Source organism: Amphiura filiformis, chromosome 13, assembly GCF_039555335.1.
Source record: "Amphiura filiformis chromosome 13, Afil_fr2py, whole genome shotgun sequence".
NCBI classification, from domain to species: domain Eukaryota; kingdom Metazoa; phylum Echinodermata; class Ophiuroidea; order Amphilepidida; family Amphiuridae; genus Amphiura; species Amphiura filiformis.
In genome coordinates this window covers 13,172,680-13,200,082 of record NC_092640.1, presented here as the reverse complement: position 1 = coordinate 13,200,082, position 27,403 = coordinate 13,172,680, and the positions used below count along the sequence as shown (strand labels likewise).

General features: G+C 37.0%; 1 protein-coding gene and 1 non-coding gene across 2 annotated transcripts in view; both read left to right on the top strand.

Annotated features, from left to right (window-relative positions):
• The window catches only part of LOC140168016 (tensin-1-like), a 234,753-nt gene that overhangs the window by 112,943 nt on the left and 94,407 nt on the right, over positions 1-27,403 (top strand). Inside the window, 1 exon segment of the mRNA XM_072191323.1 lies at positions 13,668-13,706. Within this exon segment, the coding sequence (XP_072047424.1) occupies positions 13,668-13,706 (39 nt within the window).
• On the top strand, positions 12,269-12,342 carry Trnat-ggu (transfer RNA threonine (anticodon GGU)). Its single transcript has one exon. It is a non-coding gene; the product is annotated as a tRNA-Thr (tRNA).

The following is a 27,403-nucleotide window of genomic DNA, read 5'->3' as shown; positions in this document are numbered from 1 at the left end:
CCTGTTTTTGCCTTTGGGGATATCCACTTATGTAAAAGAGCAACATAGATTTTCATTTTGGAGTGTTGCTCCGAGGTGTATGTTTTAATGCACCAATGTCTAAATGTCACAGTAAAGCTTGCGGTTTAATGGAACTCTGTTGTTCACTTCAATACACAGCGTGGAATGTCACACTTATATTAGTAATGTAATTCACTGCCAGGCGATCACTGATTGTTAATACTATAACACACAAATGCCAAGTGCAGAGAGTGTTTTTCACCGGGGGTCAAACATTTTGCATAGTGATGTGCCACACACAGACTTTCAGATGCTGACTTTCTCTATATACCTACTTTTTGCTGTTTTTGCCACCCATCAGGATACCAATTTGTCAGAAAAAGCACTCAAATTTGCCCTAATTGGGTGTTTTTAGGAGCACTTTTGACTAAATGCCCCAAATTAGGTGCATTAATCTCCACTGAAAAACCCACCCATTGATATACCGAAATCACTGAAAAGGTACCCCAAAACAATGGCACATCCCTATATACCCATGGCTTCAACCAAGAAGAACCCCACCAGGTTTTTCATTGAATTTTCAAATGTGTGCCATATCAATTGTATGATGGCAAACTAAAAAGTCTATCGTGTGTTTGAAGTACAGACTCCACCATGTATCCCACCCTTTCCAACCTATCTGTCAATGTTGGAGGGTCTTTACAGACCTGTGTGACAACGTGAATTTGTCCAACATTGAATCGTGAGAGTGAGGCAGAGATTCATCAAAAGACAATCAAAGCGTGCCAACATGTTCTTTCCATGATTGCGGTAATATCTAATGAGTAAAAAAAAAAAAGAGACTGAAAAGATAATTTTGGAAAAAAAATGGCTTTTTTATGTCAGCCTGTCATATTCTTATACAATTGTGTTTTTACATTTATTAGCTGAAGTTTGGGTAATTAAAGTAAGTAGTAGTACATGTATAAATAATAAGGCTTTTGTTTTTCACTCTAATTGTCATATATCCTCGAATATGAAATCCACAAAATATTTTTGCAGGCATTAATGGAACCCATTAAGTGATTGGATGCATATATGTTGGAAAATAAACTATTACTTGCTTTCATTCCATGTCTTATGAACATACAAATGTTTCACATGTGTGTTATTTTGCTGAAGCAATATACATGTATTTGCCATTTGATATTCAGTAATAAACTTTTTCTGACACCAAAAATATTGTATGTGCTATGAATATACAAATGTTTCGCAGATGTGCTTGTTTTGTGATATTTGTATCCAACCTGTATTTTGCAGTTGGATATTCAAAAATGCTATGGAGGTATTGAAAATGTATGAAGTATTCCAATACCAGGGGCAATTTGATTGAATGCATGTGTAAGCCTATTTTACCACATTTCAGCCAAAGACCCTTGTTCCTTTCTAGTGTCTATGTTGCAGCCTCTGACACTGGTGGTAGAAATGCTGATCACATTATCTCTTTTTTGTATCTTTTATAACTCGCTCAAGATTAGTTTGTTTTCATTTGTGTGTTGAATTGTGTCTTGAGGATGATGAGGTCTTTAGAGCAGAGCCCCAGATCTGAGATGATTAGGGAACAAACTTCCTTAAAATTCATGAACATGTTTATGTAAATTATTTGGAGCTCCTATCAACAATGCCAGTCAGAATGCTACAAATATTTTCACAGCATGGTTTTTTTTTGTGAGTTAGATATATGGAAGTCAAACTTACTTCAGATCGGATGGAAACGGGCTTATGTACTGTGATTGTACTTTGCAATGAAGTCATGAATGTCACTTTAAGCCTGGCAGCAAACCTGATCTTGTAACGAAGTCAAACTTCAGATTGGATGGAGTACGGAGTTTGCTCAATTGGCTTATGTACTCTGCAATGAAGTCATGAATGTCATGTTAAGCCTGGCAGCAAACCTGATCTTGTAACAAAGTCAAACTTCAGATTGGATGAAGTACAGAGTTTGCTCAACTGGCCTATGTACTCTGCAATGAAGTCATGAATGTCACGTTAAGCCTGGTAGCAAACCTGATCTTGTAATGAAGTCAAACTTCAGATTGGATGGAGTACAGAGTTTGCTCAACTGGCTTATGTACTCTGCAATGAAGTCATGAATGTCACTTTAAGCCTGGCAGCAAACCTAATCTTGTAACGAAGTCAAACTTCAGATTGCATGGAGTACAGAGTTTGCTCAACTGGCTTATGTACTCTGCAATGAAGTCATGAATGTCACTTTAAGCCTGGCAGCAAACCTGATCTTGTAACGAAGTCAAACTTCAGATTGGATAGAGTACAGAGTTTGCTCAACTGGGTTATGTACTCTGCAATGAAGTCATGAATGTCACTTTAAGCCTGGCAGCAAACCTGATCTTGTAACGAAGTCAAACTTCAGATTGGATGGAGTACAGAGTTTGCTCAACTGGCTTATGTACTCTGCGATGAAGTCATGAATGTCACTTTAAGCCTGGCAGCAAACCTAATCTTGTAACGAAGTCAAACTTCAGATTGGATGGAGTACAGAGTTTGCTCAACTGGGTTATGCACTCTGCAATGAAGTCATGAATGTGTTACGAGTCGTACTTGACTCAAGGCCAAAATCACCTTTTACCCGAACTCACACGAATGCACAACACAAATACACTGTTCGTTTAAGCTAACAAAATCTAAGTCTTTAATTGAAAGCAAGTTTCCTTTGGTACAATATAATGACTACAAATGCACATATACATTAATCAAATATAATCACTCTTTATCTATTTTGTACTTAGCCAGCATTCTTCTTCTTGGTGATCATAAAGTTCTTGTAATGTTCTGGACGACTGATGTAATATATCCCTATTCACGTGTCCTGCGACAATCAGCGAAGTCCTTTGTACACTTGCATTGATAACTCCTTGCGTATAAAATCCTTACGAAAATGGTGTTCTCCAAACACGTTTACAACTCCTTGCATAATTCTCCTCTACTAAACTCCTTGCGCCGTCCTCCTATGCTAAACTCCATGCTGCTCGTTCTCCTATGCTAAACTCCTTGCGCCCGTTCTCCTATGCTAAACTCCTTGCAAGCAGTTCTCCAAACTTGGTGCTATTTCCACCTTTCACACAATATCTTCAGGAAGCAGGACTGCGATGCAGGTGTCCCCACTTATTTTGACAGTTGCGTTGAATCAAAATACCAGACTTCAGCAAGTCGACAGAAGAATATATTTCCTTTCTTGGAAGAATAACGTTCTTTGACGTATTCTAGATCTTCTCCGACAACACTGGTAAATAGTAGTACTTTGACTACATAAAATATTTCTGGTTTGTAATTTCCTTTCTTTCAAGGAATTGGACTGTAAGCATAGCCCAGATCAACACTATCAACTGTGAATCATTGTTTACATTTTCTTATTATATACCAAGCTTGGGAAAAAACCCCATTCTATTCTGGGCCATTTACTGCCTTCACATTATGCTCAATCTGGGGAATTCCAAAGTCTTAATTATAACATTAACCTTTCACATGACATCACTTCCTGAGGGGAAATCCCATTACATCACTTCCTGAGGGGAATCCCATATATGATGTCATCTCTTTACAATCTGAAGGGGGTTTCCAAATACTCCAAATTAGATATGATTCAACTTGTTTTGCTCAATTTGAGAGGGGAATTCCCCTAAAATGTCATCACTCATGTAACTTTGTAAACAAAGATAAATCATCAAATTCAATTACTCAGGGCACATCACAAATGTCACGTTAAGCCTGGCAGCAAACCTGATCTTGTAACGAAGTCAAACTTCAGATTGGATGGAGTAACTGGCTTATGCACTCTGCAATGAAGTCGTGAATGTCACTTTAAGCCTGGCAGCAAACCCGATCTTGTAACGAAGTCAAACTTCAGATTGGATGGAGTACAGAGTTTGCTCAACTGGGTTATGTACTCTGCAATGAAGTCATGAATGTCACTTTAAGCCTGGTAGCAAACCTGATCTTGTAATGAAGTCAAACTTCAGATTGGATGAAGTACAGAGTTTGCTCAACTGGGTTATGTACTCTGCAATGAAATCATGAATGTCACTTTAAGCCTGGCAGCAAACCTAATCTTGTAACGAAGTCAAACTTCAGATTGGATGGAGTAACTGGGTTATGTACTCTGCAATGAAGTCATGAATGTCACTTTAAGCCTGGCAGCAAACCCGATCTTGTAACGAAGTCAAACTTCAGATTGGATGGATTACAGAGTTTGCTCAACTGGGTTATGTACTCTGCAATGAAGTCGTGAATGTCACGTCAAGCCTGATAGCAAACCCGATCTTGTAACGAAGTCAAACTTCAGATTGGATGGAGTACAGTTGCTCAACTGGCTTATGTACTCTGCAATGAAGTCATGAATGTCATGTTAAGCCTGGTAGCAAATCTGATCTTGTAACGAAGTCAAACTTCAGATTGGATGGAGTACTGAGTTTGCTAAACTGGCTTATGTACTCTGCAATGAAGTCATGAATGTCATGTTAAGCCTTTTAGCAAATCTGATCTTGTAACGAAGTCAAACTTCAGATTGGATGGAGTACAGTTGCTCAACTGGCTTATGTACTCTGCAATGAAGTCATGAATGTCATGTTAAGCCTGGCAGCAAACCTGATCTTGTAACAAAGTCAAACTTCAGATTGGATGGAGTACAGTTGCTCAACTGGCTTATGTACTCTGCAATGAAGTCATGAATGTTACGTTAAGCCTGGTAGCAAATCTGATCTTGTAACGAAGTCAAACTTCAGATTGGATAGAGTACAGAGTTTGCTCAACTGGGTTATGTACTCTGCAATGAAGTCATGAATGTCATGTTAAGCCTGGCAGCAAACCTGATCTTGTAACGAAGTCAAACTTCAGATTGGATGGAGTAACTGGCTTATGCACTCTGCAATGAAGTCATGAATGTCACGTTAAGCCTGGCAGCAAACCTGATCTTGTAACAAAGTCAAACTTCAGATTGGATGGAGTAACTGGCTTATGCACTCTGCAATGAAGTCATGAATGTCACGTTAAGCCTGGCAGCAAACCTGATCTTGTAACGAAGTCAAACTTCAGATTGGATGGAGTAACTGACTTATGCACTCTGCAATGAAGTCATGAATGTCACGTTAAGCCTGGCAGCAAACCTGATCTTGTAACGAAGTCAAACTTCAGATTGGATGGAGTAACTGGCTTATGCACTCTGCAATGAAGTCATGAATGTCACGTTAAGCCTGGCAGCAAACCTGATCTTTGTAACGAAGTCAAACTTCAGATTGGATGGAGTAACTGGCTTATGCACTCTGCAATGAAGTCATGAATGTCACGTTAAGCCTGGCAGCAAACCTGATCTTGTAACAAAGTCAAACTTCAGATTGGATGGAGTAACTGGCTTATGCACTCTGCAATGAAGTCATGAATGTCACGTTAAGCCTGGCAGCAAACCTGATCTTGTAACGAAGTCAAACTTCAGATTGGATGGAGTAACTGACTTATGCACTCTGCAATGAAGTCATGAATGTCACGTTAAGCCTGGCAGCAAACCTGATCTTGTAACGAAGTCAAACTTCAGATTGGATGGAGTAACTGGCTTATGCACTCTGCAATGAAGTCATGAATGTCACGTTAAGCCTGGCAGCAAACCTGATCTTGTAACGAAGTCAAACTTCAGATTGGATGGAGTAACTGGCTTATGCACTCTGCAATGAAGTCATGAATGTCACGTTAAGCCTGGCAGCAAACCTGATTTAACAAATTGCAAACATAGTTTCATGGTAGATAATAATTGGACATATTTTGTGGTGTGCGGTTTCTTTGAATTGGTGTGAAAGGCTTTAGTGCAGAAATAGAATGTTACATGACATTAATGCTGCAGGCTATATAGACAACATAATCACATGAAGTCGGTCAATTTTGTAGAGAATGAGGAAACCATAGAGACATGACAGATGCATTTAGTCTCAAATACGAGACATTTCGGGAATCCTCCCAAACCTCTATCACTGTGGACATCAATGGCCTCATTCCAATTGCATAGTTCAATAACCTCATAGTGTAAAATTTAATCTCAAGTTGTAGGGTATGAGTTTGTGTACCCAAATTTTCAGAGGTCATTCAATGAATATACAAATGTATTGGGGTTAACATGTTAAAATACTGTGCCCTGATAGATGAGCATGTTGTGGATCCTAGTGTATAGCTCATGTTGCCTGAGAGACAGGTTAGGACTGTACTTGGATCCATGATTAGAAAAATGGTTAACTTGCAGGTTAAATATCCCCTTTAAAAGAGAGCACTAAGCTTAACTCTAAGCTTATTAAAACTTTGTGTAATATTTCTTCCACCTATAACACTTCTGTTCAAATTTATGGGTGATTGCATTGAAATTGAGCTATCAGTCGACATGCCAAATGTTATGTTAAATGTATCTTGTAAAGTTGAAAAGAAAGCGATAAAGAACTGTCCGCAGCGGCAGCCGTTTGAATAAAACATGTTCTTCAAATTGATGAGATAGGCCTAGCTTTGATTTAGTATTTTGATATTTAGTGTGTGTAGGTTGATTACTAAGTAACATGTCTGCATGAGACAGTAACATTGGAGGTGTGTTCACATGGCTTCTACCTCAGAGGTAGTGAAGCTAAAGGTGGGTTAGAGTTAGCATCCACCCATTTGAACAAGAATTGGGTTACTTCTTCAGATGATAATTATATCATGGATAATATCTGTGGTTGTGTGCTACCTGCAAATAATCCTTTAGAGATAGAGATGCACTATTATAACCAAGAGGCATGAAGGAAACAAAAACTTTGCCCACTGAGACCCCGGTGGGTTCAGTTTGTATTTAAAGGTAGGACGTATGACCGTTCCAGGATTTGAAAATAACCACTATTTCACGGGGAATCGAGGACATTTGCAGCAATTTTACCCCCTATTTTGCGCGAAATCAAGGAAAATTTGCCCCCAAATTACCTCCCCTATTTTTATCATTTTGAGGACACATTTTATTTCACCCCCTTATCACGAGGAATCGAGGAAATTTTTCGAAATAAATACCCTATTTTTTACCACTTCAAGGACGCTTTTGAATTTTTCCCCTATTTCACGGGGAAATGAGGACAATTTTATTGGAAATAATACCCTATCAATTTTTGTGTGCAACTACTAAAAAAACGGACAGAAAAAATACAAAAAAAACTCGAAAACTGTAGCGGGAAAACACAGAGGAAAGTCCTAGAAATACACCCTATTTTTCATTTCAAGGACAATTTTGCTCCAAAACACCCCTAATTTGGACAATCATGAACAATTTTGTCCTCGAAAATTCGCGGACATTTCTTGAAAAGTACCCTTAATTGGAACCATCATGCGTACACATCTTCAGTGAAGACTGAACCCACCGGGACTGAGACGAAAAAACATTTCGCCTGTTTGAAGAGTACAGTTCTGTATAAAGGTATACTTAAAATTGGGGGGAAAAACTTTTTTTTTTACTCAGAATTTAGTCTGAATTTGCTTCATGTCCTACACCCGCTGGAGTGAGCCTAGTAAAATCCTCCTTGACTGATAATAAAACTTGAGAAAATAACAAATAATAAAAGAGTTAACTGCATTTGTTTTTTGAAAATTACATTCCAGGAAACTCAGAATTGACTTTACATGGCATTTAGAAGAGTAAACTAGCTCTTATGGTTAAGATTCCATGTGGTCATACCTATTTGGTTGATTAGGATTCCATTCCTAGACGTAACATTTGCCGCTTGAAAATCAACTAACAGATGTGCGTATTAATTAAAGTGAGATAATGATTTATTTTATGAGGGTATGTTGGAATACTACCAAGTTTTCTATCTCTGCTATGCATGGCCCATGGTCTGATGTCTGTGGTTGGGTGGATGAAGAAGAATATTTGAAATGCGAAGAAACTGGAGTAGAAATAAAAAAAAAAGTTTTTCATCTATTTTGATTCAATTCATTTGCATTGATGTGTACTGATGCAAGTTCGAGCGCCAGTTTCGAGCCCCAGTTTCGAGCCCCAGTGCAGTTCCTGTTTGTTTTCATCAAATAGCTGAGGTAAATTGAAATTCCCCTGGGCAAGGAAGTAACTTGTTTTTGTCTCAAATACCTGTACATGAACTTGGGAGAGCTGATCCTGGCTGTGATGGTTCATTGTGGTATGTCTAGGGTGTGAGCTTAATGCTCTGCCTGCTAGCCATGCGCTTCAACGGAAAAAGTTCAAGTTTTGACATTTTTCTCAAAATATCAAGAGCTATCTTAAGAACTACTCAACCAATACTAGGCTTGTTTGTACTCATTTTAATGCAATTTTCATGCTGATTCCAAATATGGGCATGAAAATTTACATTTCTGAAATTTTTGAATTTTTAAACAAAATTTGAAACATGTCGTGTGCAGTCGACACCCGCATGAAGAGAGTTAAAGCTCCTTGATTGTTACTAAATGGTTTATATGATGTGTCTTGGGCCACAGCGGTCAGGGAATTCCTGTCAAGTGTGCTGAGGCTTGTGGGTTTATGCCTGTGTGTAGCCACAGATCCTGGAAATTTCTTTCCAGGATCTGTGGTGTAGCACACTGTAAATTGCTGTTTTTCTTCTCTTTTTTTAGTGCTAAGACGTTGATCAATATTATACATGTACAATATAAAGAAGTAATTCGTGTTTTGAATCGTAAAATGTCAATAATAATTGATTGACTTGAATTGAAATAAGCATTTGATATGGCAAGCGAATTATTCTAAATCATAAATGACCCTCAAACCACATACATCGAAATAAAGCTTGCAGTCCAATCAGATTTAATCAGACATTTTCTATTTTTAACATTCCAGTAATTGAGCACCATATCCTCATCTAGAAATCCTCATAGTTTACCTGCACAAGTTTCACCTATAGCATTAGGATAACACAATATGTATGGGCACAGTTCCTTGACCTTCATGTTAAACATGTATATGTATGGAGGAACATTTTATTGCATTGGGTACCGTACTGAAACTCATACAAAAAAATTGGACGCAATTGTGATAGCTTTTGCTATTGTTACCTTTGGAAAATGAGAGTATAAGTTTACCTACAGAAGCTTCATCTAGCGCAAAGACAACACACTATCTGTGATGACAGTTAACACTCCATGAGCTTCCATGGAATGACATTCGAATGCTTATGAATAGTAAACCTCATACCCATAAATGTAAGGTCAACTTTTGAGTTTACACTGTGTAATAGAGGTTATTGAACTAGACATTGGAAATGAGAGTATAAGTTTACCTACAGAAGCTCCATCTAGTGTTGGGATAACACAATCCAGAAGGACACAGTTCTTAAACTCAATACATTTGGACACAAATAAATTGAATACATTGGTAATAAGCCTCATACCATTTAATATAAGGTAAACTTTGGAGCTTGTGTGCTCAAATAGAGGTTAATGAACTTTGGCATCGGAAATGATACCATTACTCCAAATAGTGATGCATGCAGCATCCAGCCATCTCGATTCATGATTAGTCCTAAGGGTGTGACTGCATCGTCAAATGTTTCGTGCAGACTCTGTGACTAGTAAAATTCAGCCACCAGCTAAACACTACGCTGTAAAAACTAAACACAGGCAATGATACCGGTGTCATCGTAATTGGGAAGATATAGGGTCGTGAATTGTGACCTCTATTGGAGTCGCTAATTAGTTTGGAAAGTGATCAATTTGCGCTGGGATGGGCTTGTTTCTAGGGATTGGTACGTGATGGTTTTGTTGGTATGATAGCATGGTAGAAATGTGTTTCCAGAATAAGTGAATGTGTTATGCATACTAAATGGATCAAACTGTGTGGTAATTGAATCATGAAGGCTTAGCAGTGGCTGGTATCATGTCTTTATAGGTATGTTGTGATATGTGATAGCTGAGAAAGATGCGTTCATGTTGTAGTTACTGTATAGTGCGATATTTCTGTGGTATTTATTTTTCGCGATTTGGTTTAGAGGGGATCTGTACCCCTCCCCACTTCTGCCACCTATGAACAAACAATAAAATACATAAGAAAATTTCATAGGCGTAGATCCCTGGGGGATGGGGATAAATCCCCCCAATATTTTGCCAGGGGGGATGGTCTATACAATCACCCCCCAGCCCCCAATGTTGATGCCTGTTTGTGGGTTTCTGACTAAATTAACCTCATATTTGGCCATTTTAGCCCCCAAAGCCCAAATTTTATCGATACATGTGAATTTATTCCACTTTTGCACAATATTTCATCAGTTTAGCTTCAAAAAAGCAAAACAATTTGCGCACTTTGCGTGCATTTGTACCACAAACTTATGTCACCAAAAAGATGCCGGATTCACTATATTTCAAGAATTTTTTCCAACCCCATCCCCCCAATGTCAAAAAGAAATCTATGCCACTGGAAAATTTGTGTTACAATATGCAATGTATTAGTAAGCATTTACTTGGTTACTGTGCAAGTTGATGATGATGATAACAACTCAATTTTTTGCCTCCTGTGCACCTCGCACCTGTAAAGATTACCCAATACAAGTACACTACTGTGTGACAGGTGACAGAAAATCTTTGGTAAAACATATATAGTAAAGGAGTACTCTTTGTGACACTCTATGGGTAGACACACTAAATGAAATCAATTTTACTGCATAAATACGATGGCTTGTTTTAAAAGACAAGCAAATAGACCATGTTGTTACAATGTTGCATGGAGAGGAAACTCAAGGACTCGCCACATGTCATGTTATCCCAGATTTTCTCATCACCTGTGTTTTCTGTGTGTCTCTGTAAAGCATGTCCACACAGAAGATTTGCACCTCTAAGGTTCTGAATCTCTGAAGTTCAGGTCATGAAGAGAAATACTATAGCTTGGTGGTTCCCCTGAAAATTAGGTGTTTTAGTATTCTGTGAGTATACTCAGATGTAAGGGCTGTTGTGAAAATAGGACTTTACACACAGCAAATGCTAAAGCCAGGTGAACTAGGAAGTTTTCTTGGGCAGCAAGTTTTGAAAATGTTAAAAACATCAAAATTGATCTTTTAAGCTTATGAGTTGGGCGTTAGAGGGGTCTGCCTATTTGTAGCCCCTTGTGCAGGCACTGTGTCAGAGGTTTCAATGATCTTGGGATGCTGACAGGCTCCAAAATAAGGCAGACACTTTTGCCCTAAAATATGAGAGAGCCTCTGGATTTTCAACTACAAAATTCTGGCTTATTTTCAGGCCTGCATGGTGACAACACCCATCGAATGTGTGCCATCAGTGCACCCCTCAGAACTGTAAGAAGTTAGAACCCATATTTTCGATTCATTTTCTTGATGACCTTGAAGATTCCTTGCATAATATTTGCTGCCATTTCAGCTTCTCCAAGTTCCCTCCCAAGTGTGGGATACATTTTGGGCCCCTGGATTTAAGGAGTTTGTTCTGGTTCCCAATGTATTGTTGCATTATTTTTTTTTTTGCTATGGCGAAATTGCAACAGTGCCAAAATGCAAGACTATTCTACCTTTTGACTTTGGGGTCCAGCTATGGGAAAACACCTGAGTGGACCTATCTTGGGTTGAGGAATACATTGCTACATAAATGTTCAGATCCTCTCAAGAGGTTCTTACCCATCTGATTATGGCCATAGACTGTGGATTTAGTCATCAACCCCAATGTTTTACTTTTTTGTTAGAAATCTACTAATGCCAAAGGGATACATCTTCATCTATGATGTGATGTGTGGCTCCACCGGGATGAGTTGTTTGTCTCCTATTGATTGCACTAGGATCCACAACATGCTCATCTATCAGTGCAGAGTTCTTAAACCCCAATACATTTGCACATTCATTGAATGACCTTTGAAAATTTGGGTACAAAAACTCATACTCTGCAACTGGAGGTCAAATTTTGCACCATGATTGTTCAATTGAGGTTATTGAACTATGCCATTGAGATGAGGCTATTGTGATCCATAGTGATGTGAGATATGATCAAAAGAAACAGTGATTGTGTCTTGTATTCCATTTCTGTTCACAATGTAATAATATTCAATTTCAATGGAATTTTCAGCATATTTCAGTGTTATTAAAGCAAAATTGTATATTTTTTGACAAGTAAAATCATCGTTTAACTTTATTTCTCCATCTCGAATATGATTTTGGAATTATTTCCAAACCTCTTTCTTAAAGCTTCTTGGATGAGAAGATGATAGAGGGCGGGTATTGAACTGAAGGCCTATAGATAATAACATCTCTTCTCCATCTGACTCATTAGCTCAGTTGGTAGAGCATCGGGTTGGTGATCCGAAGGTCCCAGGTTCAAATCCTGGATGGTCAGTGAAATTTTTTCACTGGCTGTCATTTATGTATGTGGAGACTTGTGTTAAAACCTTTCTCATAAGTAAAATCAAGTTTTCCATTAAATTTTATTTTTAAATGTATTTAAAGGGATATGCAGTAATTTTACCACTAAATTAAATTTCACTAACAAAACGTTGGAAAGCTTTTCATGTTGAAGAAAAATAAAATACACCTGTTGGCCATATCCGAAAAATCAGTGTTTGCACAAACAACTTGGTAAAGTGGTAAAGCACTGCAATCTTATGGAATTGTGCTATATCAATCTGAGACTCATTTGAGAATTGTCCATAAACCAGATACATAAAACATGAAGTTTCACTTGCATTGAAAAGTATAGGTAAACAGTATTAGACAAATATCAAATAAAATGTCTCCTGAATATTTGAATATATGTTGTGGCTTGGCAATACAAGAATGTTTATTCATGAAGAACTGAATAAATATTATTGTCTATGGATATATTGATATTATTGTCAGCATTTTAACCTTTTGTGAACTACTACATTTGTTACAGCATTTTGTATTGGTTAATTTTACCTAATTACATGGTATATTCATCTGAGTGACCAATTAAAACACAGCTTCTAGATATTGAAGCTCAGTCCTCTTCAGCCTACCACCATTCTTACCATGTTGCTGATTGGCTAGATAAATTATAATAGCCTTCTTGTAACCAATGAGCAAGTAGTACTCATGGGGTTAAGCACTTGTTTTCATCATCTAGAATCGGATTGCATATTTATTTGGAAATGTTTTGTTGCCCATTCTAACATTTCTATTGAGGGGTTGAGAATTTTGTTTCCTTTCTTAGAAGTAAAATTATTCCATTTAGTCAAAAAGTTATGAATGGGAAATTGAGACATAATATAATAAATTTACTAATTTAGTCATGTTTTTAACTATTGCAAACAAGAACAAAAGATAAATATTATTAAAAACACCACACACTCTGAAAGAGCAGGAAACCAAGATCTTTAGGCATTGAGAGCACTTGGTTGTTTTGTTTGTACAGCAACAACAACTTTTTACCAGTTGCCAAAATTTGGATTGGAGGATGCATGGAGTACAACTTTGATGTTTGTGGTGTTTCAGCTTGTCCAATATTTGGCCCAATGACTTTCAAGAATGAATGTTTTACTTATTATTTTCTCTACTTGCATTGGGCTAATTTTTGCAATTTGCTGGGCCGATTGAGTGTATATGGTCTTGGAGGGGATATTAGTTGTTTGTTTGAGTTGTACCTTAATTATGTTTAAAATGCTATTATACTCATAAAGCTTTCATTTATTGTTTCTTATCCAGGTTGTGACAGCATGTGCTCCCCCTGTTAATTATCCTCTGGTAAGTACTCACTTCCATTGTTTTGTAACATTAAGTGTCCAGGGGGTGTCACCAAAAAGTGTTGGGTACCTATGTTGGTGTAAGACATCTATCCTACCTATGGTTAGTTTTCAGCAAAAAAAATGTTTTGACCTGCAAATATATTTATCAGGATTGTGGGATAGAAATTGTTTACAAGGTTCTAAAAACAAATCCAATAAAATAGGTGATGTTGATAACTTGATATACCTGAATGACGTTTTGTGCTGTAACATAGCACATCTCAAATTGAATGACCAGCTTTGACCTTTCTCATCTGTTGCTTCCTATTGATAGCTGACATAGTTGGCGCTGTTAGTAACTGGTCATATATGTGCAGAAGGAAAGCGCCCCCCCCCCCCAAAAAAATCTGCTGTTACAGATCATGTCGATGAGGACGATCATGTGATCGGATGTGACAAAGACATCCAACAGGGAAGAAGACACATAAAGGAATCAATTTGGATAAGAAAGAGGGGGCAGGCTAACACTCTCAACAGGGATTGTGGCAACTCCGCACATATATGACCAGTTACTAACAGCCAGAGATGTAGACTCGAGTTGTGTGACTTGGACTCGAGTTTGACTCAAGAAACTTGGCAAAAACAAATTGAGTTGAATTAACTTGTTCTTGAACTACCAATGGGACCATTGTATATGATTATTACTGAACTTCACTAATGATAGTGTATCAGACTTCATTAGTACTGCGAAACTCAATTTGATTTCCGCCATATTGAATACCCATCAGCAAATCACACCCTGACCAACTGCTGAATCGACAAGTGACTGGTGATTTTTTGTGACTTACTTGTGACTTGACTTGTGATTTGATGACTTGTGATTTGACTTAACTTGCAACTTTTTCAAAATGACTTGACTTACTTGTGACTTGGACTTGACTTGCAAAAATGACTTGTTACCATCTTTGCTAACAGCGCCTGTGTTACATCACAAAACGTCATTGAGGTACTGAACATCATCTATTTTATTGGATTAGTTTTAGAACCAAAATAAAATGTTTTGACTTTTACCTTCATCTAAATGTTGTGTGAATGTTTTAGTTTCCAACAACTAAGTCATTGATCATCAGACAGAAATTACTTGGCCCACAGCAGCTAAAGGGAGTATCCCATCATGCATTGCAGTCTATCTGCTTGCTTCATAGCAAATGTATACAAAATATAAACAAGAGCTGCTTAGCGAGTTAGATGAAAAGCGAGTTAGAAAAGCGAGTTACATAAGTCACCCCCTGCAGAGATTAAAGAGATCATATTTTTTCAAACAAAAGTCTAAGCTCCCCTGATATAAACGAGTAATTGAAAGTTGAAGTGAGGAATTCTGTGTACACTTTCTATGGCATGTGCAGTTCTACTATGGTACTGCAGAGCATGATGGGATACGCCTATGACTTGGCCAGTCATATGAAAATGATTCCAACATGGCCGCCTGACGACTACCCACATCATGTTACAAGTATGTAATCACAGCTCAATCATCAAATCCTTGTTAACGTGAGTACATTAATAGCAAACCAGTCGCGGGGAAATATGATTCTATAATATGATCAAAACTAAAATGGATGTGCTATGGAGTGGGTAGCAGCGTAAAGGACCTTTTCAAAAGTTTGTCAGTACAGCTGAGGTGTGTTCCATGTGATCTTCGCTGAGTTGAAAAAATGTCAAAAAATTGACTGCTATATATTATTTCAATAGAAATATTTATAAATGATGAAGCGCTTGATATCAAAACATTGTTGTTAGTTGCAATTCTTTGCAGTGAGTCCCTTTGATCACAAATAATAGTCAATGTTCACATAGACTAATATAGACTAAGCACCAACAGGTAAAGTCCCAGCATTACCCCTTAATGAGGGCCAATCGTTCCATTGAGTGTGAGAGACAAAACTTCTTAGCACATACAGCATATTTTTGATACTCTTTCCCGTAAACATCAAAGACCGCAATGATCAATCGCATACCGCGCAGGCATGCAACATTGGCTTGATTTGTTAGACTCAAACAATCAGCCCTCATGAATATGCATGAATTCACAGCATACAAAGCATGTGGTCTTTGCCTGTTGGTGAATGGTCTGTATATTTGCTTGTCTGTGAATGTCAATAGTAAATTTTGTTATCAAAATAATGCATTGCTCACTCCAATGAACATGGAGCTCCCATGAAAGCAGTTTATTTATTCCAATTATTGAAGTTCAAAAAATTTTAAATCTCCTAAATTAATTAAATCTCGCTCATATAAAAATTTCAATGATGTTGATTTTATTAACTCACTTAAAACTAAAGACTGGGATATAGTTAATAGTTACTCAGATGTTGACTCTGCCTGGGCAGTCTGGTTTGATATGTTCAACGAGGCATGTGATAATCATGCCCCAATTAGGGAAAAGAAGATTAGAGGATACCTCCCTGAATGGGTAACTACTGACTTCCTGAAGCTCACTAAAGATAAAGAATTCTATTATAATAAAGCTCATAAAACTAATGACCCCCTTGATTGGGATAAAGCCAAAACTCTTCGCAATAAAGTCAATAACCTAAGTAAAAGTCTTAAGAAAAATTACTACAACACAGAGATTGAAAATAACTTGCACAATTCTAAGAAATTATGGAAAACCATTAGGAAGGTTATTCCTGGTAAAAATAAGAGTTCAGTAGCCAAAATTAAAGTTAATGATAAAGTCACTACTAATGACAAAGATACTGCTAATGTTTTTAATGATTACTTTACTACTATTGGCTCAAATCTAGCTAGTAAATTTAATTCTCATGATGAAGATGATAATAATATTCAAGTCAATAATTTGTGTGTAAATCATGATTATAATGCTGCCAATAATGATTGTAAATTTAATTTCTATTGCATCTCTGCTGAGTATGTTTTTGATCAAATTTGGAATTTCTCAAATAATAAGTCTCCTGGACTTGATGATATTGATGTCAAATTATTCAAAACTGCCGCTCCTATTATTTGTAAATCACTTGCGTATATATATGTAATCTTTCTTTAGCTACTGGTGTTTTTCCTTCTGATTGGAAAAATGCAAAAGTTGTTCCTATTTACAAAAATGGTTGTAAATCTAATGTTGAAAATTATCGTCCAATTTCTGTGCTAAGTATTGTTTCTAAAATAATCGAGCGTGCAGTTCATGATCAAATGTATTCTTACTTGTCTGTAAATAATTTTCTAAACCCATCGCAATCTGGGTTTCGTTCTCAATATTCAACTGCAACAACAGTTATTGATGTTGAAGATTTTATTCTTATGAACATGGATGAGGGAAAGGTAACTGGTGCCATATTCCTTGACCTTAAGAAGGCTTTTGACACTGTCAATCACAGTCTTCTTCTTAATAAGCTCAAGAAATTTGGCATCAGGGACTTTGAACTCAACTGGTTCAAATCCTATCTCAAAAATAGAATGCAGTCAGTAAAAGTAGGTAGTTCCTTATCAGATTTAAAACCAATTAACATTGGAATTCCACAAGGGTCTATATTAGGTCCTTTATTATTTATTATTTTTGTAAATGATCTTCCTGATAGTGTTATATGTAAAACAGTAATGTATGCTGATGATACGTCATTACTTGTTAGCTCATCAGATCCTTTGTGTCTTCAAAACAGCCTCAATCTTAACATGTGTAAAATTGCTAGTTGGTTTAAAAAGAACCACCTCACTCTGAATATCAGCAAAACAAAATTGGTGCTTTTTGGTACCCCACAAAATCTTAGTAAGTACCAAAATATTTCTTTAATTTATGATGATGAGACTATTGAGAGAGTTGACAATTTCAAATATCTTGGTATTATTTTCGATAGTCACATGACTTGGTCACATCATATTGATTCAATTGCTTCCAATGTTTCTAAGCGTTGTGGTGTTATTAAATCGTGTTAAATATTATCTTCCAAATTATATTCTCAAAAAACTTGCTGATTCTCTTGTCATGCCTCATTTTGATTATTGCAGTCATGTTTGGTCCAACTGCTCTCTTACTCTGTCAAGCAAGTTACAAATTCTCTTGAACAACCTTGCCAGAATTATTCTTTCTGTTGATATCAGAACTAATATTGATTCAATGATGTCTTCTCTCAAGTGGCTCAAACTAGATAATAGGTGGAATAATCATATTCTTATTATGTTATATAAGTGCCTTACTGGTAGAGCTCCTGATTATCTTTGTTCCAAATTTTCATTTACCAAATTCACTCATGATCATAACACAAGAGGTACTTCCTCCAATTCACTTGTTGTTCCTCAATTTAACAATAACTCTGGTAAGAGATTGTTTCAGGTGAGAACAGCAAATTTGTGGAATAGTTCTGTTGATGTTGACACTCGCAATAACTATATTTCCTTGAGCCTAAGTGAATTTAAATCAAGAGCTCTCACAAACCCCACTGTTCATTGATTTTCACTTTTATATAATTTTTCATGATTCTTGTAATTTCTTTATAATGGTTTTGTATGTTTTCTTGTAATATTGTGTAATATTTAATTAAATTACACCCTGTATGTCACAGGGCCTCCAAGAATAACAGTGCTCTTACACTGAAGGAGCTACCCTGTATAAAGAAAGTTGAAATAAATAAATAAATGTAAAAATTATCTTGTATACCAAAATATAATACCACTCCACTTTTTTATATTGACAATTTTTTTCAAAACAAATCTTCTAACCATCTGTCTGATATAGTATCAAGTTCATCCCACACCCACCACAACTCATCATCATTAGACACATGGGTGTGTGTATGTGAGCACTACCCTGGGGCTGCATTTAACCCCTGGTTTACCCTCACATCCCTTCCCAGCCTCTCAGCCCCAAATTGACTCTGCCCCACTTTATATTGGACTGTCCACAGTTAAGTAGATTCAGTTCAGATCCAGTTTAATGAAGGTTATTTCAAATCTGACTCAAATATACATGGAACATCGAACATAATGCACCTCACATTCTTGATGAAGAAAAACTGAAATCTGAAATTGAAACTTTTGGGGCGATTCTCTTTTGTCTTCAAATTTTACAAAGTGGAGGGAACATTGTAAAGTAATGGTGCTCATAACACATAAACTCTGGCTACAATGAAGGTGACTTTTTGTCTAAAACAGCCTCTTATAAATCCAAAATTTATTTTATAAATTTATTATTTATAAAAGAAGATGATCTCTTCACCAAGGTTTGCACCATCAGAACACTGGGTCAAAGTCAAACACCTGTTGGGTAAAACATTGTTACCCAACATTGATTAAATTTCACATTCATCTTAAAAACCTTCATTTTCAGAAATGTACCCAATGTTGGTTAAGCTTATAAACAACATGTCATGGATTTGTGGTACTTTCTCAACAATTGTGGTATATGGATGGGTGGGTATTCAATGGAGACCAGTGCACCTAATTGGGTGCATTTGGGCAAAGGGCCCCTTAAAACACCCAAATTGGGCATATTTTGATGCTTTTTGTGAAAAATTGGTATGCTGGTTCCGGGTAGGTTACAAAAACAGTAAAAAGTAGGTACAGAGAAAGTCAGCATCCAAAAGTTTGCATGGCACATCCATACATAAATTTTCCAAGACCCCCGGCCCCCACAGATTAGAACCCACCACTACACAACACAGATGTGGAGATCTATCTGAATCTGAATCATTCAATGGTGTGATTCTGATAGTCTCCATCTGACTTCATCAGGTCACAGCTAAGGTCACATAGAGGTAAACTTACAGGTTATATGATATACCTGTGTGTGTTACTAATGGCTTCCATTGGCTTCCATCTAGTCCGCCTAATCCTCCAGGCATCTTTGACTTCAGTATGAGATATTATAGATGAGGTAATGGTGTATTCTTAGTAGGTATGGCATAGGAATATCAGTGGCTTAGCATGCTTAGGAGGATTTTCAACATGGAGGGGGAGAGGCTGACAAAACCAAAATTTGTTGATGCCCTGTTCTAGGGTGCCCAAGGGGTGCCCCTCAGAGTCAGAAAATTTGGGAAAAAAATAGGCCAAACAGATATTTTTTCTGATTGCAGTTTTTTAGTTCATCTGTAATGGAGGCGGGTAATCCCCTGGCACTACCCCCCAGGTTCTAAAGCCTAAGAACTACAGATGAAACACATTTTGAGGTGATGTTTCTCATTGAACTAGTGACTTTGTCAATTTATATCCCATCCTACATCTCCTCAGTTTCATTTTATCCACATCTACAGAGGACATGAGACGATCAAAATATTTGTGAGTTTGAAGGCCTCTCATCCATCAAAGATGCCATTTGTATGTTTTGTCAATCATCTGCTGAGAGTTAAACTTGTATTTCAAACATGTCCAAAGTCAGACAATTAGTCAACATGGTCAAAACATGGATCATGTTGTCATGTTGTTAGATTGGTATTAAGGGACCGTTCACAAACACTTGTAAGGGGTGCCTGATGCAAAAATATTTCATCGCAAAATTTTTTTGGGGCCCCCCTTTTGAGATCTCAAAAATTTCAGGGCCCCCCCTTTTTGACATGAAAATTATGGGTCAACCCCATAGAAAAGCATATAAACTCCATTTTCCCAGGAAAATTTGTGGTCATTTTTTTCAGGCCCCCCCCCTTAGGAGGTCAAAAATTTTCAGGGCTCCCCCCTTTTTGCATCAGGCCCCCCTAACAAGTGTTTGTGAACGGTCCCTTAGTCAGATAGTCTTTCAGCGTGTTTCTACTGAGTAAATGGTTGCGGATGAATTTGAGTGAATTTGGGGTGATGCAAGGAATACATGGTATTGGTCCCAACAGAAATAGATCAGGTGAAGTGAATGTGCGGTAATGAGAGTGAATCCATCAACCACCTTTTGAGGCGGTTAATAGTGGTGAATACGCGGTAACATTCGCAGTAGAAACAGTTCAGGTGACGATTTTGTGGGTGACACCGGAAGTTAGCTAACAGTGCGACCATTCAAAATCTAACCTTGAAGGTCACAAAAATTGTTTTCTGGACATCCGCCTTCTAAATATGTGACCCCTCAGCACAACTGAGCCCGAAGTCGCCAATCATCATTTTTGAGATATTCAACCAAAATATTCTGCTTGAAATTAGCTTTAAAATGATGTATATCATGTCTATAGTACTTGACATTTAAGTTGTGAAAAATCAATAAAGCAGTCAATAAATCCTTTGTTTCCTATTGTTTATTGTTAAGTTCAGTGGAGCATATCTCAATAGTGGCACTGGCGACATCCGGGCTCAGTTGTGCTGAGGGGTCACATATATGGGTACAGTGAATTGTTACCCTGCATTTACGACCCGATGATAGTGAGAGGATTACAGTTTTCGGTTTATTTGTCCAACATTTCAAGTGTTGCGCCCACAAAATAGGCTGGAAATCGTTGCCATTATGTTGACATCCCGGTTACATCAGTATCGTCAAGATTCATTCTAATGGCATTATAATTGCAAAGTATACACCAATATTTACGCAAGGTGTCAAAACAGTTTTAAGGTATTATAAATGTGTATTCCAAGTATATAACAACTTCTAGGGACAAATGTTTTCATTTTAAAAGTCAAATTGTGCAGTCAACATTATTTTGTATAAATTTTAAGTCTATTAATTCAGACTATTTATACAATGACAATACAAAATGTATTTCTTTGGATAAAAGCACACATGTATTACTTTTACTGTATAATTGAGCTAGATATATTCCTCGCTGGGTGGGAAAACCCTCATGCTTTTTCACTGTTACCCACTTAGTAAGTACATGTAGGTATGTAACAACAAATTTGTCATATCTGGAGGTTTTTCCTTTTGGGGGTTTTGAATATGCTGTTTTACAGTTCTGAACTTAAGGTACTACCTGCAAAAAATGAAAACTGCTTTAAAATTTCCCAGCCATACAGTATTTATAAGGCCTGTATTTAGCAGGGGACTATGCCACAAACATGCATCTCAATTTCTGCCATTTGGTATATCAACAATCCTCTTTTTGACATTTGCTGAAAATTATGGCGATTTGCATTAAGTTTTTAGAAAAGTGTGCTTTTGGTACAGCGATGGGTCTAAATTTCTTGAAAATTGGTTTATGGCTGGGAGGCGGGGCACTTTCAATTTCTCAGCAGCACATCCATGTACCCAAACCAATCACTTATGTGTGCATTTACAAGCGTAAGGTGGGACTTTGTTGATGCGCAGTGACAAAAAAACCATAAAAACCAAATAACTTTTGCCAATCATAAGCTGAACAAACTATAGTCTGGCCTTATAGATGTCTTAGTTTTGTGCTCAAGTTATATGCAATTATGCTTTTCAAGTGTATAAAGCAGAGAAATGAGTCCACTTTGTATTATAACAACCTTGAATGCACCTCATTGAGACAGCTAAATTTAGTCCTTGCTTTAAAATATTCAGTTGTGAGTGACAATAAAAGAGAAGTATGAATAATTATGTTGCCATGGTAATTTGACATTTCAAACTGGTAAAAAAATTATCAATAGAATTAATATTGCATGTAAAAGATGTAATGTAGAAATCATTATATCACCTTGCCTGTGTGCTATTTATAGAGAAATAATACACACGTTACAGTTTCATACAGTAAAAATTTGAAAATAAGCATAATGTGCCTAAAAAAACTGCCTATACAAGTTGCTCGGACAAGAACAAATTTTTAAAGTAGTTTGTTAAACATTTTGTTTTTTCTTTTAATTTACAAATAACTGATTCTGTAGTGATATCACAATGATGTAGTTTTTGCATAGTGATGAATACCAGATTATTGTAAACCATATATAATAATTTTAAAAAAAAGAAAAGCACAGTGATTTATAGTGCGCTAGACGTTGATCCACAAGCCTCAGCACACTTTACAGGTTGTCGCTGACTACTACGGCATCATTCCACTACTACATCATTCCATAAACCATTTTATAATAACTATTCAGGGACTTTGCTGCTTCAAGAGCGCACACCCTAGACATTCCAAAAATAACCATCGCAATCAGGATCAGCTCCCTGAGTTTCATACGGGTTACAACAAGACAATTAGCAGTAAGTTCCGAGAGCATAATTGGCACCTCCAGGGTTCGAACCCGCAACCTCTCGCACCATAGTCGAACGCCTTATCGATTGAGCTAACTTGACTGCTTATGTAATGGAGGACGCTTAATGTAATGGAGGACTGCTTAATGTATATTAACTTATGAAGCACCCAACACTATTCACCAATCACTGACAGCGACGATGGCCAAAACAGCTTGCACTGCCGAAAAGTTGATAATGTCATCCTCCAAAATCACTGTATTACAAATGGCCCGGTTTGTAGCTAAATTAAAAATTCATCAGTTTGCGGTTATCAGGATGATTTGAGCAAGCTCAAGAAGAAAACAGTGAAAAAAGGACAGAAAAAGAGGAATATGAAGTTGGCAGATGGACCAGCGACTCGCCTGAGTGCATTGGAATGATTTCATATAGTATATTCACCCTCATCTAACAAAATCACCATAGGTCAGATAATTGAGCTATTCTGTTTGAAATCCATACCCCCTGTGGAAGATTACATTGCTACCAGTTCAATTCCAATTGAATTACCATAGTCAACACAGATTTTTCTCAAGGTTGAGGGGTGTGGTTCAAACTAGAATAGCCCATTACGCCATTGAGGTGATATGAAAACAATAAAGCGAGTATTAACAGAGATGAAATTTTAATGAGCTAACGATGCACAGATTAATTGGTGCTGGCATCAGGAGTGGGATTCCGGTTGCTAGGATGGTCACACTTGTGTGATGAAATCAAAACATATTGGTACTTGAGTCTTTTTATTCAATTCTTGATGCATCCAGTATTTCAAACTGTTTGTGAAAAATCAGATTCCTGATGAAATCCTTTGATATCAGCTTCAATGTGGAAAAAATTCCTCTCTCCAGTATCTAATTGAATTTAATCAGGTGCATAATTAGAGGATTTGAGGGGCCCAACAATGTCCCCTTTTCTTGACCCAAAAAGTCCTATTTGCAAGCGCAGTGTCGTGAGCAAAAAATAGAGGTTTTTTATGCCTTTTTGGTCAAAAGTTCAAATTTTGAAAAAAGTCCACTTTTTCAATATCCACATCCCCCAGTCCACTTTTTCAAATCAGCCCATCCCCAATTAAATCCTGGTAACGGGCCTGAATATAAAAACATTAGTTTGGATCTTAATTTACTTCTAGATCTATATTTTCTGTAAAATAAACAAACAATTTTATAAATGTTCCTACTACCATGACTACTTTCTTATTTGAAGTCCAGGGTTGAATACTGATTTTACATACAAATGTAGTACACTGTCTCTATTTCAAAAGACACATTAACAAAACCAAAACAAATCGCTGATTAAAAATTTGTTTAGAGGCATCTCCTCCCACTTTTCAATGTGACAAGATTTTCACATCGCCATGGCAACAGCTTAGTTGAGATGGAGTCTGCTTATCTAAACTCCTGGAGCAATGTTGCATTGCCCTACTTTCAGATCAATACATAAGAAGTTTGTTGCAATGAGGTTGAAACTGGTAGCTGCTTCGTGTCAACATTTTAAGTTTACAAATTCTTATGAAGTTATTTTATGAAAGTGGTTTTTGAAAATTGTTATATATTCAAATAATTATATTATTATCTCTCTATAATTGCTATTTATTGTTGTGAGGGGTTATAATTAAAGACAGAATTAAAAAGACTAGTTTGCATCTAATGTCACTTTCAATCAAATTAAATGTATATGGGGCCAACTTCTTGCCCAAGCCCCTCATTTTGTTGATTCAAACATCTGCTTAAAAAATTACACAAAGCAGCTATGTGATAAAACCACTTTTAGAAACACTCTATTCCAATAAATCCATTTGGTTATTTGCAAGTGATGTTTGCGGAACATTATCACCATTTTCAGAACATTCCCACCAATTGATTTCACCAAGTGGCGGCTTAGCTTTGAGTTCTAGGACGACAGAAGTGCAACTTGATGAATAGATGTACTATTATCCAAACTGAGATGAATCTCTTCTTCTGTTATGTTCAAATAGAGGGAAGCAATGGGCTATTCCAGGTGAAATCCATACACCCCCTGAGGAAGACATGACCTTAATCTCCCGAATTGCGGGTGTAGATGTCAAATGGATTCACCCCCATTTGCGTAAATCCATTTGAAATTCACACTCCCTATGTGGAAGATTAAGGTCATGTCTTCCTCAGGGGGTGTATGGATTTCAACTGGAATAGCCCGTCATTCAAACTGAGATGAATCGCTACTTCTGGTATGTTCAAATAGAATGAATTTCTTGCGTTTTTGGCAGACTATACAAATTTATTTGCCTGTCTGTATGAACACAGTACCTCCAATAGGCTATTCCAGTTGAGTTCTATATTCTGACACCCCCCCCCCCCCTATGGAAGACACCTTAATCTCCTACACAGGGAGTGCAAATTTCAAATGGGGTTTCCTGAATGGATGACTCCATTTGAAATCTACACCCCCTGTGTGGGAGATTAAGGTCATGTCTCGCATAGGGGGTGTATGGATTTCAACTGAAATAGCCAGATTGCTTGTGTCGTTGGCAGACAATACAAATTTGTCTGTCTGTCTGTAGGAAGGGAGGCAGTGCATCCAATAAATTGACAAATAATTGGCAATATTACTTGGTGGAAATGGTTTTTAGTAGTTATGTGGTTGTGGAATCTATGCAGCTGGAAATTTGACATTTATTTTAAATTTATTTGATAATAACGATATATCCTGTTAGCTATAAGGCAATAAATTGTAAATGTTTCGCGCTTAATGAAACATAAATTCATTATACAATTGCACTCACAAAAACCATTGATTTTTCAAACCTTTACCAACTGCAACATTAGGGACTAGTCTTTGTCAAAGACGACGAGCCGAAGCGGCGACCGCGACCGGCTCCTTGATGCGGCGGCGCTATTTTACTACTGGGTATTTTTACTGATAAAATATTTATGTGGGAAAATAACCAACGGGTCTTTTAGAAAGGCTAATTAGGGACAATCCTTTTCCAAGTCTTAAATTGGCTGTAAATCTCAGTCGGTGATCTAATATGATCAAAACGAAACATGTTATTTCATGCTAGAAAGAGTGAATAGTTCAAATACAAATTTTGGAATATCAATCTTTCAAATTAGAATTTCCAATCTAACTGTTATGTTTTTATTGAAATCATTGATTATACTTTTGTTAATTAGCACGAAACCCAAAATGAAAGGCTTGAGGAGGGGATAAGCTGCAGAACATGGACAAAACCCAGTAGTTTACTTTTGTAAAGGGAATTTTTTAGAAGAGTTTTACATAGTCAGAAATGTATTGATATAATATAACCCAGCAGAATAGTTTCTATATAAATGAAGACAGTGTAATTTTATATGAAGATTGGAGTGAATAAACCCTGGAATAACTGTGTTGACTTAGCAGCAGTGAAGTCAAAATAAATTATTTATATCCAGGATCCTGATTGAAACATTTATGATGTGAATTGAAGGGACCTAAAGTCAGTCAGAATTAATAGGTAAATTTTCACGGGAAAATTTTCTGGACACTTGACACCCATGGGCGCAGACATATTAGCATTATAGAGTGTGACACTGAGCACAGCGGTTGGTCTTCCAACGTATTTGAATAGGAAGAATTCCTTCTTTGATGCAAAATAAGTAACTTGTCGCAAGTTAAAAATATTATGGTAAGAGTTTCCGTAGATAAATATTTTTTCCGTGAGATAGATATTTTGAAATTACGTTTTGATGATATTGTAAAGAAATTAAGATTGCATGATATTCAACAAATTTGCAATACACAAATTTCTATCGAAATTATGCCAAGAATACTATTCCAATTCAAAATTACTAAGACTTGAATAGCGAGGTCACCGCCGGGGGTCAGAGATCAGGCTCGAGGTTACACTTACATTGATACGCATTGGTCAGGTGTCCAGAAAATTTTCCCATGAAAATATACCCATTAATGATGACTGTAAGTATTACTAATGAAGTTTTGGATTCAAGTTACTGAGCAACTACTGCAAAATTTTTCTCCAAGAACTGAGAGTTTGCAACATTGGATATTTGATACATTGCTAATACATTCCATGAAAAATTTTAAACAAAAAATTAGTTTTCACTGTCAGATATGTCTTCTTTTAGTTTGGAGCCAACCAGCGTTCAAAATTTTGGTTGTCCGGTTGCCCGGGACAACTAAAAAAAATCGCCGGACAACCAAAAATACTGATTCGGTTGTCCGCCGGACAACCATAAATCTAGCCAAAAGTCACATTTGTAGGCCTCACGGACAACCAAAAACTTAGGCGGACAACCAGAATTTGTAATCTGGTTGTCCGTGGAACAACCATTTATTTTTCCTAAATTCGAACACTGGAGCCAACCAAATAGGGTAAAAGAAAGATAATCATTATTTAATTTGATAGAGCCTAGATATCACCAGTGTGTGTATTTAGTTGTTCACTACCGAGGTCGAATGAATTGATGTGTTCACATTATGTATGTACAGTGTTGTGAACATCGCAAGCAGGGCACTCGAATATGAAACTGACAAACTTCTGCCTATATACTGGAGTACGAGTTTAGGGGTCTATCGGGGTAAGATTTTTCCAATAATCGGGGGGTCATTCAGTATGGAACCTT